Raw genomic sequence first — 17,490 nt, 5'->3', positions numbered from 1 at the left:
TAGGTGGAATGAACATAAAACAATTAAGTTGTTCCCTCAAAAAACTCTTTTAAATAACTAGTTTAAACTGGCAACAAAATATTTTTGAGTGTATATATTAGGGACACCACGGTTCTCAATATAATATTGAACCGTTCGGTACGACCTCCACGGTTCAATACGCGCTTGTGAATTGTGGTTTTCTCGGTTTTGTGTTTAAATAATTTATGTGCGCTTTACATCTCCCTGAATTGACTGTGTGTGCCTCTAAATCCATGAGCTGAGACGAGAAAACTCCTCCCCACGAGTAAATATCCAATCACTATGCTCTAAAGTTAGAGGGCGCTTGACCATCATTCCACACTTTAACATTGCGAGCGGCGGTGAAGTGAGGCAACAGTACAAAGAAGCGCCGGTGAAGTGAGGCAACAGTACGAGAAAGCGCTGGCGTCTTTTAAATCTACGGTGTGAGGACATTTCGGTTTTGATGGTAAGTATAATGCCAATAAAAGAAAAAACGGTGAACAAAAAATAACTGTGTGCAAGCATTGGTTTACACGTATAACCATGACTGCACATCTGCAGCGCCATCACCCAGCATTATCACTGTCTGAAGACAGAATAGCAGAGAAGGTAATAAAGTCCTCCAAATAGCAACAATCCCTCACTGTATCTACCCAACTGGTTACGAGACACATAAAAATAACAAAGGCAGTTGTTTATTGCTAAAGATTTGCAGCTGTTTTCGGTGATTAGAGATGTGGGCTTTTGTCATCTTATAGAAGCACTCAATCCGCGTAACAGACTACAGTCTCGCATTTTTTCAGCACTGACATAATTAAGATAGTTTATTTATGTTTACTTAATTACAAATATGTTTATTTGAAATGGCCAATTTATCTTTATTAGCTTCACATGTATGTTTATTTTCAAAGTGTAGGATTTTCTGTGTTCCCCAGTTTGTACATGGGCTACCAGCATCTGTGAGATTTCAGTGTCCATTTTTTTAAATACAAATACACTAGGAACTAATGTACTTTTCTTGGCTTTTAATTAAAACAAAATGAGTATTGCAATAAATCATTTTTATGTTTTTTCTTCTTAACCTCTTACTATTCCTATTGCCTATAAAAAAAAAAAACATGTGTCAAGTCATGAGAACCGAACCGAAAACCGTGTTAAAAAAAACGAGGTATGTATTAAACCGTTGGGGTAACTGTATTGTTGCATCCCTCGTATATATTATTTAATTAATTGAACATACAACTTCTGCTGGGGTCCAAATGCCACTTAAAAGTGTAAATCAGAATCATTAAATCATCGAAAATCTTATAAGTTGAATTTAAATAAAAACAAGGAGCCTGCACACAGTAAAAGCCTATTTAAGCACTTTGTAAATAAAGCACGTATTTTTTTTTTTGTACAAAATTATATACAAATGGACTGCATAGTGAATCTGCCCATGTATGTTCATGATTTTGGAGGTATTTCAGAGCACAGAACTCTTTTAAAACACAACGTTTCAAATAACTGTCTCTCCCCACACAGGAATTTACCTAAGGCACTGCCTAAATCATCACAGTCATCATACGCTGTCACAAAACTATGTCGAGACTCCAACTATGTGTCCTACAATCAGACAGTAGAAGTACTTGGGAGTGGTGAAAGAGAGAGTAGTTATTTGTTTGTTTGTGTTTGCCGCCATGCTTCAATTGTCATTTTTAAGCTGGAAAAAATAGTTATATAAATAATTTGATATTAATTATCTTTTTTGCTTAAGACTCTAAAGCTGCATCTGAAATTGCATATTGGTCCAACCTATGAATTTCAATGTACTTTGCAACCTTTTAAATAGTATGTCCTAAATAGTATGAATGTGAGTAGTATGAATGGAATTCGAAGGCACATCCGCCAGGTTGTCATTAACACATGACCTACTCATGTCAGTTTAGTCACTTCACTACTACTCATAACTTATCACGGTGAGAAAATTGGATGCAGTTGTTGCATTGGTTACTTCAGTAAACAAAGCAGCATGATCTAGCAAGATTTAATCGATTTTATAAACTACAAAGCATCCCAATATTCACGAATTAAATGGGGTTTATGCCGAGCTAGTGTGTTTCCCATACTGATAAACTTCCGGTGACCTGTTATTGTGATTTTTTTCCATTTTATACGATTCCTTTTACAGCATCAATGCTGTAATGTCATTAAAAACATTCAGTTAAATAAACTTTGGCATTAATTTAGTTGCTCAAGCGTAAAACGAGACAAAAAGTCGTTTACTCGCACGTGCCCGTCAGAATCAGCAGGCTAAAGCAGAAGCTCCATTAAATATAATAGGGAAAAATAAATGCTCATATTACAAAGACATGGCGGTGGAAATGTAATTTAATGTAGTGCTTCTAGTACAATCTGAGACCCACTTTATATCGGATATCACTTAGCTAATGGAAATCGCTGATTTTGAAAGTAAACAGACCTTAAACGCGCCGGTTTTTCCATTGCATACAGTTCGCCGGAAGCGCTTAACCCAGGTTACTGGCAAATTAAAAGTCCCATTAGCATGCTTCGGCATATACCCTATTCAGGCAAACTTTAGAATAAGTTTGTATGCTTTTAAGTTAGCATACATTGTATAATTAATAATGATACAAAATTGAATCATGTGTAATGTAGCATTTAAGAATTGTTTTTTATATTTCTCAAAAAATTAAATATTAACTTTTAATACTTTTTAAGACCCTGTGGACTCCCTGCATATGGAAGAGAAGATTTTGGATGCACCACATAACTGTACACTGGGTCAACCCTGTTAGAATCTACTCAAAAGAGTTAACTGAACTTAAAAAAGCTTTCTCTAGAATTGAAACCGACACAACCGAATAAAACAAGACTCATGGATAAAAGGTTTCAGCATTAGAAAAGCGTGAAGGATCTTCTAGTATTAATAAAAAGCTCAAGAAAGAGTGCTAACCGTATGCATCTTCCATTGAGCAACCATGTGTTCCTCCGTGCGTTCTCCATCTCTGCTCTCCAGATCACCGCTGAGCTTCTGGACTAGGGTTCGAAGCTTCGCCAGATCTGCCCACAGCTCTTTACAGCGTTCTGAATACTCATTCTCAGAGTCCAGCGAGATCTGGAGCTCCTCTTTAAGCTCCAGCAGTGTCTGTCGGAGCCTCTGCCAGGCCAGTCTCAACTCTTCTATCTCCTGTGTGATCTTCTCCGCTCCTGCTGGAGACGTGTTGGCCTTCACCGCCTCCGACAGCTTTTCAATGTGCTGGAGAGTCAGCTCTTCTTTGGCTATACTAGCACCCAGATCCTGAAGGGGAGAAAAGTCATTATTTAGGACTGATTTCTCACTTGTTCTTCATAATGTGTTTGTAAATAGTGGAAGTGGAATGTGAGGCAGTGGTCATAAACATGGATGCTTACACAGAGTAGAAAAAAAAGAATAGTAATATAAAACAATATATCTATAAAAAATAAAATATTAATAAAAATATAATAAAATTCAGTAAAATAAATCAAAATTAAATGAAATTACATGAAAATTATATATATAGAATTATATATATAGAATATATATATATATATATATATATATATATATATATATATATATATATATATATATATATATATATATATATAATTGCATTGCAAAATTAAATATAAAATAAAAACCTAAAATAAGACATAAAATAAAATTTAAGTAACATTAAATTGAAATAAAACATATATAAAAATAAAATATAAAATAAAAAAATTTATTACATTTAATTAAATAAACTTAATATATATAGAAACAAACATAAAAGAAAATAAAAAGTAAAATTAAATTAAATCAAATTAATTTATATAAAAATATATACAATAAAATATAAATTAAACAAAATTTAAATATATATAAAAATAAAATATAAAATAAGATATAAAATAAAATAAAAATAAGTAAAATTTAATTTAATTAAAATATATATAAAAAACAAAATATTAAATGAAATTAAAATATATATAAAAAAATAAAATATAAAATAAAATATTATTTAAAATAAAAAATAAAAAAACAACAACAACAGTGAACAACTTGAAATGAAAAATGTTAGTTTGGAAAATAACACAACTCTAAACTTACTCAAACTAATCCTGAAATAAAATATACATAAAATATTTGGGAATATCTAAAAAAAATTATAATAAAATTGTGTAACAAAAATGCTATAAAACTATACTAAATAAAAAGTGAAAATATAAAAATCAAAGCTAATTTAAAATAGAAATAAACTATAATATTATATAAATAATATATAATATTGCTGTATATAATACATAAATATATGTTTCTCAAAAGGTTAATATTTATAGTTAAATTATAAAATGACAAAAGCACATAAAATTACTTGAAACATATCTAAATGAAAATTGAATATTAAAAAAATAAAAGTCTATATTATATTAACAATACTAAAATAGAACATTCAACTCATTTATTCGAATAATTAATCATTTAGAAAAGAAATCTAAATAACATCTTAATTTTAAGTGACCATGTATAAAATTAACATTACGGTTTCCATTTGATTCAACATACATAAAATAGCCAATGGCTAGGGCCAGACAATCTGTGGATTTTTTTGCAATTTCTGTAGGGAATTTTGTAAAAAATCTGCAGACTTATGCAAAATTGTTTTGGGAGTATCGTAACTAAAACCTAATATATTAAATAAAGCATAATAGCTTTTTAACTTTTATTTAAGGTTTACAATGCAAATCCATCTAGATCCACTTATTTGGAAAACAAAGCAAGTTTATATATGAACTAATATGAATCAATATATGAACTAAAAGACAGAAAATATTACTTTACAAACTGTAATGTAAATAAAACACATTCCTATTAGTCAATAATATTACTGAAATTAATTTAAAAACTGAATAAATATAAATTTACACACATTTACACAAGTAAATACATAGACTCAATGATGTGCTAAAATTCTGTGGAAGTCTGCGGATTTCTGCACATGCAGATTCCATGTGGGCCTAGTAATGGCTAATTTTTTTTCATCTGCAGTGCCATTCATTAATTTAAGGGTATTACAATTATCACATAAAAATCATTTTACATTTCTGTCCTACATTTTACACTATTATTAATCATCATTATCAAAGTCCTGTCATGTTTTTCATAGTGTGTTTGTAAAAAGGGTTTCTAAATGTGGCAAGATAAGTGGAATGAGATGCAGTGATCAAAACAAACGTTTACACAAAGGAGTAATAAAATAAAATAGATAAAATATAAAAATTTAAGCTAATTTAAAATAGAAATAACCTCTATAATATATTAACAATACTATACTATAGTGCTGTACATAATATGATTATATGTTTCTCAAAAAGTTAATATTAATTCAAATATAAAATGAAAAAAGCACATAAAACATCTAAATGAAAACTGAAAATATATTAAAAAAATAAGTTAATATTCTATTAACATTACCTAAATAGAACATTTAATCATATTCAATTATTAAAAACATTAATTTTAATAATTAATAATTTAGAAAGAATTTTAAATAACATTTTTATTTTTAAGTGACTTTGTAAAATATTAACATTATCCTTTCCATTTGATTCTACATACAAAAATAGCCAACAGCTAATTTTCATTTGCAGTGCCATTAATTAAAGGATTATACAATAATAATATATAATTTTCTTCCCATTCCTGTCCCACATTTTACATTATTAATCATCAATTACTGTATCTTAGTCAAACTCTAATCTACATCATTAAAAAATGCACAATATCAGCACCATCAAGAGTAAAAGTCAGGTCAAGTTTATTTGCAAAGCAATTTTCAAAATGCATATAGTTTTAAAGCAGCTTAACAGAAAGTCACTGCTTACTCCCCAAACTAGTGAGCCAAAGATGACTGCGACGAGGGGAGAAACTGCACAGGATAGAAACAGTCAAAATATAGTTTTTCAATATTTTACAAGATGAATAAATGCAACGAAGAAGTATCTTCCTGTCAACAACAATAAAGCTATTGATCCATTTTTGCACGTTAAGGGTTGCCATGGATACAAAGAATAAGTCCAAGGATGTGAACTGCTCTAAAAAGACTAAGTTGTCAGCTCATTAAATCTGATCAAGAGACCATTAAATAGAAACTGGAGAATATTATAGTGGAATTTAATATGAACATATTCTTCAGGTGTTTAGAAATAATGGTGTTTTATTTGTTTATCTGTACTCCTTGCTAGACCTTGATTCAAGTTTAAAGAAAGTTCACCATAATAAATGTTTATTCACCCTCATTAGATTACTATCCAACAAATGCATTATTTAGGGCAAGAAGCTGCAGGCAAAAACACTGTTTCTCATGCACGTGACAGTTTTGAGATTTGGGGTTTTGGGCTTTTCATGAATGATTTTTTTTTTTCACTTTAATGAAAACAAAATATCCCACATGTTTTGTATCAGTCTGTTTTGTAGGTTTTAATTACATTCATGCTTACTTTAACCAAATTCCAAAAATCTTTGTCCTTATTTATTTTTTGGTTGGTATACATGTTTGGTGTTGATTGCAACTTATTTCTATTTAATTGACAATAAAAACATGTATGATGTCTCTATTCATTAACAGTCAATTATATTGTGTTGAGAAATCTAGTCATAAGAAAAAAAAATCAGGAAATACAGGCAGAAGTCCAGTGCACCACATGTGGTAAATTTCCAACATAACTTTAACTGAATTTAAAAAATTTTTGGCCCTAATTTTATGGTTGATATACATTTTCTTGGGGTTGATTGATGGAAACTTGTTTGTATTTAATTGAAAATAAAAACGTTTATTGACTCTCTTTCTTATCAATCAATTATATCATGTTGAGAAATCTAAAAGTCATTAAAAAAATCTGGAAAAAGTGCCAGAAGTCAGTGCACCACATGTGGTAAATTTCCAACATGACTCTAACTGAATTGGAAAAATCTTTGGCCCTAATTTGATGGTTAATATACATTTTCTTGGGGTTGATTGCATTTTATTTGTATTTAATTGAAATATAAAAAAAATGAAACATGTTTAATGACTCTATTCATTAACAGTCAATTATACAGTATCGTGTTGAGAAATCTAGTCATAAGAAAAAAAAATCAGGAAATACAGCCAGAAGTCCAGTGCACCACATGTGGTAAATTTCTAACATGACTTTTACTAAATTTAAAAAATCATTGGCCTTCTTTTTATGGTTGGTATACATTTTCTTGGGGTTGATGGCAACTTGTTTGTATTTAATTGAAAATAGAAACAAGTTTATTGACTCTCTTTCTTATCAATCAATTATATCAGTGGTCCCCAACCTTTTTATCACTGCGTACCGGTCCGCGGCTCGATGGTTGGGGACCACTGAATTATATCATGTTGAGAAATCTAAAATTGGGGGGGGTTGGTGGTTCATGGCCCTTTAAAAGCAGAATTCAACAATACGGATGGTCCAATGACCTGGGGCCAGCAGGAGAGATGACAATAAAATAAAATAACCGTTCGCATGAGCAAAAGAAACCGGTGAATACCAAATAACAGGTGATCATGCGCGGGGTGAGACACATGAAATTAATTCTCCATTTGTGTATAGTTAACTGAAATTTAGCCTGGACAGACTACTGTACATAATTCTTTTTTAAATGTCACTTTTTTTTTTAAGAAAAGTTTGTTTGAATAAAAAGTATATGTATAGGCCATTTTGAGAGATGTAAACAAAAAAGAATCCCAATATATATCCTGTTTTAGATTTTTAATTACTATAGCTTCCGAGAATCCAAAAAGAGCCACATATTAATAAATGATGTTATGATACCTGTTTTAACATTAAGTTATGATTGAGTTGTCTCTTGTTACGGTAATATATGAAATAGCTTGATGACAAGCAGGAAATATTCATGGACCAATAACATCACCACATTAAAATGGTCTAAACAGCTATATTTAGCTTGTTTTGACACATGATTTACAATTTTGGGCTAAGGGTTTATTTATTTTTGGTGTGGATAGAGGAAGATTTGGTAAAAACTTAGTGTTGAGCCCTGAAAAGTCATGTAAAATAATTACTAATTGCAATGCGAGACTATGAAACCACAACCCATTTGCTCATCATGCTCATTGAGCAAGCTCATACACAACACACAAAAAGTGAAATAAACAAAGAGGCATGTGGACATAACACAAAATCTAACCAAGTAATTTTAGCATGCCAAAGTCAAATTTTATGCATATAAAATATATTTACTCAACACAAAATTGTGGCTAGTAATGTTGGAAAGCTACTAGCCACAGTGGCTGGTAATCAAATGTTAATGTAAAACCCTATTACTGATTTTTTTGCCTATTCACCAATGCCTTAATCTGCAGGTTACATTTTTGTTTACATAGTAGTAGATTTTCCAAAATACCAGACTTAGTGAGCTTGTTACCATGACCCCGTTTATCCAGTAGCCTGAAGTAAAAATGAGAACTCAAATGAGCTAGAAGTCTGCTAAACTGGAATGACTTTTCCACAGTTTGACTTCCAAAGCAGGAATGATTTTTTTTCCCCTAGTTGACCAGTCTGACCTCCCCTCCCCCCAAAATAAGTAGGTCAGTACCTGCAGCGCTTTCAGCCTGTTCTGTGTCGAATCATCCACATCACTGAAACGACTCACTTCTTCTGTTTTAGACACCAGCCAGCTCTGGAATTTATGAACGCAGCTTTGGTACTGCTGGTGCTCCTCTGCTATTTTCTGCGCCAATGTCAACCTCTCCTGCAAATGAGAAACGCACTCCGATTAAAGAACAAAAAGTTTCGATTTTTGGAAACTAAAGCAACAGACCCAACAGCACTAATTACAATTAGTACTTTCTAAGGTAACACTTTACAATAAGGTTGTATTAGTTCATGTTAGATAATGCATTTACAAACATGAATAAACAATAAATAAAACTTAATTACAGTATTGGTATTCTTTTTAATTAACATTTGTTAATGAAAATACAGTTGTTCATTGTCAGTTCATGTTATGTTCACGGTGCATTAACTAAGGTTAACAGGCAGGAATTTTGATCTTAATAATGCATTAGTAAATGTTGAACTATGATTATTAAATGCTGTAGAAGTATTGTTCAGGGCAGCATGGTGGCTCACTGGTTAGCACCGTTGCCTCACAGCAAGAAGACCACTGGTACAAGTCCTGACAGGGTCAGTTCGCATTTCTGTGTGGAGTTTGCATGTTCTCCCCGTGTTGGCATGGGTTTCCTCTAGGTGCTCCGGTTTCCCCCACAGTCCAAACACATGCGCTATACAGTAGGTGAATTGGGTAAACAAAATTGGCCATAGTGTATGAGTGTATAGTGTGTGTAAATGCGAGAGTGTATGAGTGTTTCCCAGTACTAGGTTGTGGCTGGAAGGGAACCACGAGGCGACGTTCATTCACTGAAAGCAAGTTTCTGGAGGGCACATAAATCTGCAGAAGTGAGAGCAAGTAAAAAAGGAGCAAAGGTAGAGGTTGCTTTGTAAGCAAACATCAAATCTTTGAATTTGATGCGAGCAGCAACTGGCAGCCAGTGCAAACGGGTGAGTAGCAAAGTGACATGTGCTCTTTTAGGTTCATTAAAGACCACTCGTGCTGCTGCATTCTGAAGCAGCTGAAGAGGTTTGATAGAGTTAGCTGGAAGCCCGGCTAGTATAATATAGATGAAATTATGAATTATTTCTTTTACAAGTTGTACATTATTTAAAAGTAATACTGCTATTCAACTAAAATTTCCAAATTATGGTTTAAAAAGCTATTTTTCTGACCAAAGTTGAATTTGGCTTTGTGCAAATTTGGCATGTTGCATAAAACATTAGTGAATAAAGCATTGTTGCATTCAATGAGTTGAGGATAACAAAATATTAGTGTTCTGATACAGTTCTGCCAAATATCCAAATGAAAAATGAAAACTGCTGCAATAGAGAAGATACTTTTATTAGCTCAATGCAGACCTTGTAGTTACCTTATATACTGTAACCTAATACTTGCTTAGGTAAATACACTGGAAGAACACATAAAGCACTCATACTGTAAAATAACATGCAACCAAATGAAGTTCCACCGTAAAATCTTTGACTTTAGTTGGTTTAAAGAGAGGCAGGTTTACCTGTGCTCGGTCTCGAATGTGGTTGTAGGCCTCTTGAAGACCCTGCTGAGTCTGCTCATCCACACTTGGGTCTCCTGTACGGTTGAACAGAGCTGCGGCCTCATCCAGGAGCCTCTCCAGAAACTGGGCCTGGCCCTGGATGTCGCTGTGGAGAACCCGCAGATGATCCACCTGCCACAGCTTCTCTTGCAGACCCAGCTGCATCTCCAGCAAAGGCTCCAGAGAGCGGTGCATCTTCTCCAGCCACAGGCCAAACTCCTCATGAGCCTTTAAGTACTCACTCCAGTGCAGCCAAACCCACTCGATACGACTGTCAGAGAGCATGAAAGAGATCACACTAATAAACTGAGAAAATAAAACAATGGTTTCCCTTAGACATTACGTTGACGATAAATATCTTTGTGTCATTATCCTCACTATCCTCAGTCTGTACCTGTGACAGTGAATGATGTAAGTTAACGTGTCATCATAAAAAGCCTTCAAATCTTTGAGTTTGCAATGAGTCTGATTCTTTAATTCTTCATCTCCATTCCGAAGAAGTGCTTCAGAAGCAACAAGCACTCGGTCCATCTTCACTTGGCCGTCAGGCTCCAAGCTGTGGATTTTCTAAAAGGCAGACATATGTCGATATTCAATAATTCAATATATAAGAAAGTATGTAAAAATATTGATATTGTTGTATTGGCAGTGGTTGTTCATCAAAGCAACAGATGCTTAGAAAAGCGTTTTAAACCTTTAAAAAGTCTAATTTATTTTTAACCTGACCATTTTGAACATTTAATCTAGCCTTCCATATTAAAGATTCTGTGACTATTTACAGGCCTTTTGAGTAACTCTTTACAGTAAAGCTTTACTAACAGCAGGGTTGTTAAAAGTATTGAGTTCAGTACCAATCACTAATGAAATTTTAAAAACTTCTGTTTCCCGCTAACATTTGCTTTACTTTACTTTCTCTATTAGCCACAAGTGGAAATTTATCTTATTTGAGTGTGGTTGAGTGCTTAATTAAACCCTGCTGATTGGCCATTAGCTCATAGACATATCAGCAGCTGTGAAACACTCCAGTGTCAGAGTTTGCATTCGGTGAACAGCGGTGAATAACGGTGAACTGATGACCATCATAGCCAATCAAAGCTCTCAGATGTTTGAGCAGAGATGCCCAAAGTAGGGCCCACAGGCCAAAGTTGGCCCATTGTAACCTTTGATTTGGCCCACCATCCCATCTGAGAGAGAATGATGGATAGTGTTGGGACGAAAGCTTTTAACACAGAGATCGTCACTCCTAATTTGACGTAACCTTTTTTGTTAGTTATATTGTTGAGCTAAAAAAAGGCAAACTGAAATTAAATGTTTCAATTAAATGCAGCAAATGAATAGCTTTTCAAATACGGATTTGACAGATAGAGGACTATGCAGAAGACAACGGTGAGCAAATCAAGGCAAAAACTAAATGAGATTGTTTTTGTTTTTACTGTAATAAGTTCATTATAAAATGTAAACAATACTGTATTAGATAATATAAAGCAATGTTTTCTAGTTATTTTTAAATATTATTAAATTAAAAAAAATATTAAGGGAAATTACCCATGGCAACTATATTTAGCTTTAGCCCAACCTCAATCAAGTTTAATTTTTGGCCCGTCAAAAGCAAAGGTAGAACACCCCGGTGTTAGAAGGAAATGGAGCTTTTTCAAGCTTTAGTACCCAATGCTACCAAACTTGATACTTTGGACAACCCTAGTTAACAGTAAAGTAAGTAAAGTAAATGTAATGAAAACTGTAAACAACTTAAGTATTTAACAGTCTTAAGTGGTGTTAATTTCTTAGCTATTGCCTAATATTGCATTAAGAAAGTAATAATTGTTCTATTAATAATAATTGCTCTAAGATAGGGCATCAAGGTGGCGCAGTGGGTAGCAAGAAGGTCACTAGTTCGAGCCTCGGCTGAGTCAATTGGCATTTCGGAGAGGAGTTTGCATGTTCACCCCATGTTCGTGTGGGTTTCCTCCGGGTGCTCCGGATTCCCCCACAATCCAAAAACATACAGTATGTGACTTGAATAAGCTAAATTAGCCTTAGTGTATTAGTGTGAAAGAGTGGGTATGGGTGTTTCCCAGTGTTGGGTCGTGGCTGGAAGGGTATGCGCTGCGTAAAACATATGCTGGATAAGTTGGCGGTTCATTGCGCTGTGGCGACCCCAGGGACTAAAGAGGCCGAAAAGAAAATGAAAAAATGAACAAATGTTCTAAGATGATAACAAAAAATGTAGTTGTTTTTTACTTTGATTTTAATCCATTAACTAACGTTTGCTGATGAGACCTTATTTTAAAGTGCTACCTATTTTACTCGATCAGCTTTTTTGCTATTTAATTTGATTAAAACTTTTATTTACTCTGAGAATGTATACACAATAACGCAATACAGTAAGTTTTTTATTACACCTGTTAAAGTAACCTTTTGTGCAGCTTAGGTCAATACTGTCATAATGTCGTACATAGTGATGAAAGCTTCAGCAATTAATCGCAACAAAAAAAATTGATAGAAGTCTAGTCATGATCAATGGAACATCTAAACTGATGAGATTATATAGGATTAACCTCAGTGAGATGATCACAGGAGCTTCTTTAGCAAACACTAGAGACATCTGAGAAACGGAGATGGTTCTATTTCAGTTCTACCAAAGGTCAAAGGTCAAGAAAGTCCTCACCTCTGTCTCTCGGAGCCTGACCTCCAGTGCTGATCTGGGCCCTTTGGTGTCATCGTTTTGTTTGAGCCTCTCCTGGATGGCCTGCATCCAGGATCGGGCTTCCTCCAGACTTTCCCTGAACTCATGCTGCTCCTGCTGGGTCATTAGGTTAAGGCTGACCTGATGCAAAAACAAGGGAAACACATTTTCATTTCACATTTCAATTTAGTAAAAACAACCGATAGCGCATGCTGATTTTAATCACTTTAAGCACATGCGTTTATCCTGAGTGTGCCCGTAGCTCAACTGGCAAAGCCAAAGCACCTTTAAGGCAAGTCTGTTCATTCAGTAACCATATTGGAAATCCTCCCTCAGGAGGCAATCTTTTAATCGAGCAAACACAGCTCTACCTAAATGAACGGAGAAAGATTGAAACCTTGATAAGAGTTGGTTAATCCAATAATCCAGAATATACATTCTAAACAATAAAAAAGCTTGTTTTACAGATGAACCAAAATATTGTATTTTAATTTAATATATATTTAAATAAATTTGTTTTGAAAGAAACTATTTGGTTTAATGTTTATATTTCTGCAGTAGAACAGAATATGTTTTTACAATTTATAAATGAAATGAAATGAAAATTGGTAATTATATATATTTTATATCTTTAGTGAAATCTGAAAACCCCTTTAAAGTTGTCCATATTCATTTCTTATAAATGCATATTATAAAAAATGCATTATTATATAATACTTACATTAGAAAATGCAAAAAATAAATTCAAGGAACATGATCTTTACTCACTTTTCCAAGAATTTTTGGCATAGAAAAAATAAATAAATAAACGCTAATTTTGACCCGTTCAGTGTATTGTCAGCTATTCCCACACTCAAAAAATATTTCTGCAGCTTGATCAAATAACTAATTTAAAATTAGCTGAATTAAGACCATTCTAAATGTTTTTTTTTTTTTAAAGAAAACATAATTGTTTCATGTTCAATCCACTTACATTTGTAAAAACAATATGTTTCCTTTTTTACAGTGTGCAAATGTAGCTGTGCATATTGGAAATCCTCCCCCAGGAAACAATTTTAATCAAGCAAACACAGCTTGATCTAAATGAATAGGGAAAGATTGAAACCTCAAAAAGTGTTGGTTACAATGATAATAACAACAATCCAGAATATACAGTTGAAGTCAGAATTATTAGCCCAATAGCCCCCCTGAATTATTAGCCCCCGTTTATCTTTTTCCTCAATTTCTGTTTAACGAAGAGATTTTCTCAACACATTTATAAACATAATAGTTTTAATAACTCATTTCTAATAACTGATTTATTTTATCTTTGCCATGATGACTGTAATTAATATTTGACTAGATATTTTTCAAGACACTTCCTTTCAGTGAAGTTCAAAGTGACATTTAAAGGCTTAACTAGGTTAAATAGGTGAACTAGACAGGTTAGGGTAATTAGGCAAATTATTGTATAACTATGGTTTGTTCTGTAGTCTACTGGAAAAATATATAGCTTAAAGGGGCTAATAATTTTGACCTTAAAATGGTTCTTAAAAAAATAAAAAACTACTTTTATTCTAGCCAAAATAAAGCAAATAAGATGCTAAAAATTAAAATGGGGGCTAATAATTCTGACTTCAACTAATGAACTGACTTCATAAATAAGGCTTGTTTTACAGATGAACCAAAATTTTGTATTTTAATTTAATATACAGTTAAATAAAACTGTTTTGACAGAAATTATTTGTTTAAATGTTTATATTTCTGCAAAAAAGTGGAACAAAATTCTTTTAAATATTAAAATGGATATATGGATAAATAAAGTTCCACAAAACTGCAATCAACATGGATGATGAAAGGTTACAAATAGTGATGAATATTGACAAATATATATATATATATATATATATATATATATATATATATATATATATATATATATATATATATATATATATATATTAAGGAAAAATCCCTTTTAAAGATGTCCAAATTTCTTATAAATGATGCATGATATTAAACTTACAGTAGGAAATAAATAAATTGATTCATGAAACATGATCTAACATAATTTTCTAATCATTTTTGGCAAAAAAAATAATAATAATCTTGACCCATTTAGTGTATTGCTGGCTATTCCTACAAATGTGTCTGTGCAACTTTTTTGGTCCAAGGTCACATCTTTTAAAATATATTAAAATAGTAAGCAGTTATTCTAAATTGTACAAAATGATTCACAATATTACTGTTTTTTTTTTTTTTATTTTTCAAGTTAAAAAGTTAAAAGCAGTCAGTATGAGCATAGAAGACTTCTATCAATATGCTTGAAAAATTTGACCGACCTTAAACATTTTAATGTAAATATCTTGGCTTTGATTCCCAGGAAATGTCTCTTACAACCTTGACTCAAAAAAAGAAATGAATAAATCATCAGTCACTTACTTTGGATAGAAGGGCCGGTCAAACAAATAAATGTAAAACACTAGTTCAAATCAGCGAGGATAATAAACAGTATAATGATTTTTTTAAAGGAGAAGTTCAAGCATTTGCTGGCTTCATGATTATCTGATATTTCGAGAAAAGTATAAACGGAGGTTGGAGCCAGCTCCAAATGGTATTGTCATCTCCAAATGGGTGGGACTTGAGCTCCAAATGTGCTGTACACACCTCCTTAAGTACACCTCCTCCTCTTGTACATGAGTCCAACCTTTTGTGTTTTATGAATGTCTACACCTACCCCAACCCTAAACCCAACCTCACAGTAACCTATTGTGTTTTATTAATGTCTACTACACCTAGACCAACCCTAAACCCAACCTCACAGTAACCCGTTGCGTTTTATTTGAGTCTACTACACCTAGACCAACTCTAAACCCAACCTACTTGCAGCGTAGGTCACTCCCACTTGGAGGTCACCCAGCCTACTTGCGGTGTAATTCCTCCCACTTTAGATGTCTCCAAACAGCAGTTGGAGTCAGCTTCTTTTGGGGATCTTTTCCATTTAAATAACATTACAATATAAAGCACATCATCAAGCTGGTATTTTTCTCATTCTTCCATTTATTCAAATCTACTGTATAGCTCAGTGGTTTTCAAACTGTGGGTCGCGACCCACTAGTGGGTCGCAAAGTGAACAAAGGTGGGTCACGCAACGTCACATAGCAGCAGCTATATTTACATTGCGATGAATCAAAACCAGTACGATTGACGGCAATAACTCAAAAACCTCACCCTAAAAATATCTAAAGTGTGTTTCCTACAAAAAGACAAAGATGGTTATGTTTCACAGCTGTCTTTTTCTTTTCGCTCGACATTACGAGCACTGCTCCGTTTGAGCCCTCGCAATCTGTGTTTAGCCGGGAGAGCTCGCACAGAGTGGAGCTCTCAGTAAGGGACCGTCGGAAAAGTGTTTTTTTTTCTTTTCTTTTTTTTTTGCTCCGTCCTGCGTGTTTTATTTTAAACACTACAAATTTTCTCTTAAATGAGCACAAACAGTTACTAAAGTAGTCGAATGCTTTATTATAGATCTGTGCATTCTTACATTAACAACTCTGTTATCAAACAAAACACAATTAGAGATTCATTTGCTACTCTTCACTAAATAACTATAGTAACTTTAATCAATATGCAAATACAATTAAAAGTGAAATAGATTTTATAGCTTTATTTAATTTCTGGATAGGCCATTGATTTTAATAGGCTAAACCTTTTATTTTATTGTCAATATTTTCTAAATGTTTGCTATGTATTCTATCATTTGAAGCTATTTGTTGTCCAATATTTTTTACATCCCAACGTTGACAGATTGCTAATCAATAAATAGCTGTTAGTTAGTTAATAAATCTGTTAGTTTTAACGTCACCTAATGTTATGGAAGGGCATAGATGTTATGGAAAATAGTAATGTAAGTACCCCTATCATTCCTTCCTCAAGCAAATGAGTAAATATTAGATCTATTCAGCTATAACGTTAATTGCGTTAGCATATTTATCTGACCTTTTCCCAGCTTGTAGAAGTCGATCAAAAAGCGATTTAGTTTCTTATGACTAAACACTAGCAGTGGAATTTACTGCGATGTGATGGGGCTTGATCATAATCAAGGGGCTTGATCAAATGTTGATCATATTCACTTATGAAAAAAAGAAGAGTATCTTTTTCAACAAAAAAACAAAAAAAGATCACAGTTACAGTCAGCATTCCACAAAAAGCACTTTGAGCCTCATTTTGTGCATATCAAATCGCGAAATCCAAAAAGCCACACACCATATATTTCTGACTGCTTTGAATGGATACATTTCTTTACCCATTTTTCCATATTAAAATGTTATGGTGGGTCTTAAGAATGAATTACTTGCCGAGGTGTGTCCCGGAATAAAAAAAGTTTGGGAATCCCTGGTATAGCTCATTCTCATTGGTATTATACTGAGTAAAATAATAAGTTATGTATGCTATTTGTTTTGTTCGTGCCAGTGTCATTTTTGAAAGAGGTTTCACACATCAGGAAATCCCGTTAAGCAATAGACTGCTTGAATTTATCCAGTGTTTTCCACATTTAAAAAAATATATTTTCATTATATATTTTCCCAACATTCTGCATTTTTAGTTTTCTGAAGTTTTATA

General features: G+C 32.9%; 1 protein-coding gene across 2 annotated transcripts in view; it reads right to left on the bottom strand.

Moving 5' to 3' along the window:
- Window positions 1-17,490, bottom strand: part of syne3 (spectrin repeat containing, nuclear envelope family member 3) — a 64,710-nt gene that overhangs the window by 42,064 nt on the left and 5,156 nt on the right. For both annotated transcript variants that reach the window (XR_015512386.1, NM_001083014.2), the window contains exons 2-6: window positions 12,874-13,032; window positions 10,600-10,772; window positions 10,167-10,476; window positions 8,636-8,791; window positions 2,960-3,304 (exon numbers count right to left, since the gene is read on the bottom strand). Coding sequence is in view for 1 of the 2 variants with exons in the window: in NM_001083014.2 (NP_001076483.2) it covers window positions 2,960-3,304; window positions 8,636-8,791; window positions 10,167-10,476; window positions 10,600-10,772; window positions 12,874-13,017 (1,128 nt within the window). In the remaining variant the exon portion in view is untranslated. The remainder of the gene's footprint in view (window positions 1-2,959; window positions 3,305-8,635; window positions 8,792-10,166; window positions 10,477-10,599; window positions 10,773-12,873; window positions 13,033-17,490) is intronic.

The sequence above is a fragment of the Danio rerio genome, chromosome 17 (genome assembly GCF_052040795.2).
Source record: "Danio rerio strain M-AB ecotype USA chromosome 17, GRCz13ab, whole genome shotgun sequence".
Taxonomy (NCBI): Eukaryota; Metazoa; Chordata; class Actinopteri; order Cypriniformes; family Danionidae; genus Danio; species Danio rerio.
Note: the sequence above shows the minus strand (reverse complement) of the source record. Positions and strands in the feature narration are given on the sequence as shown.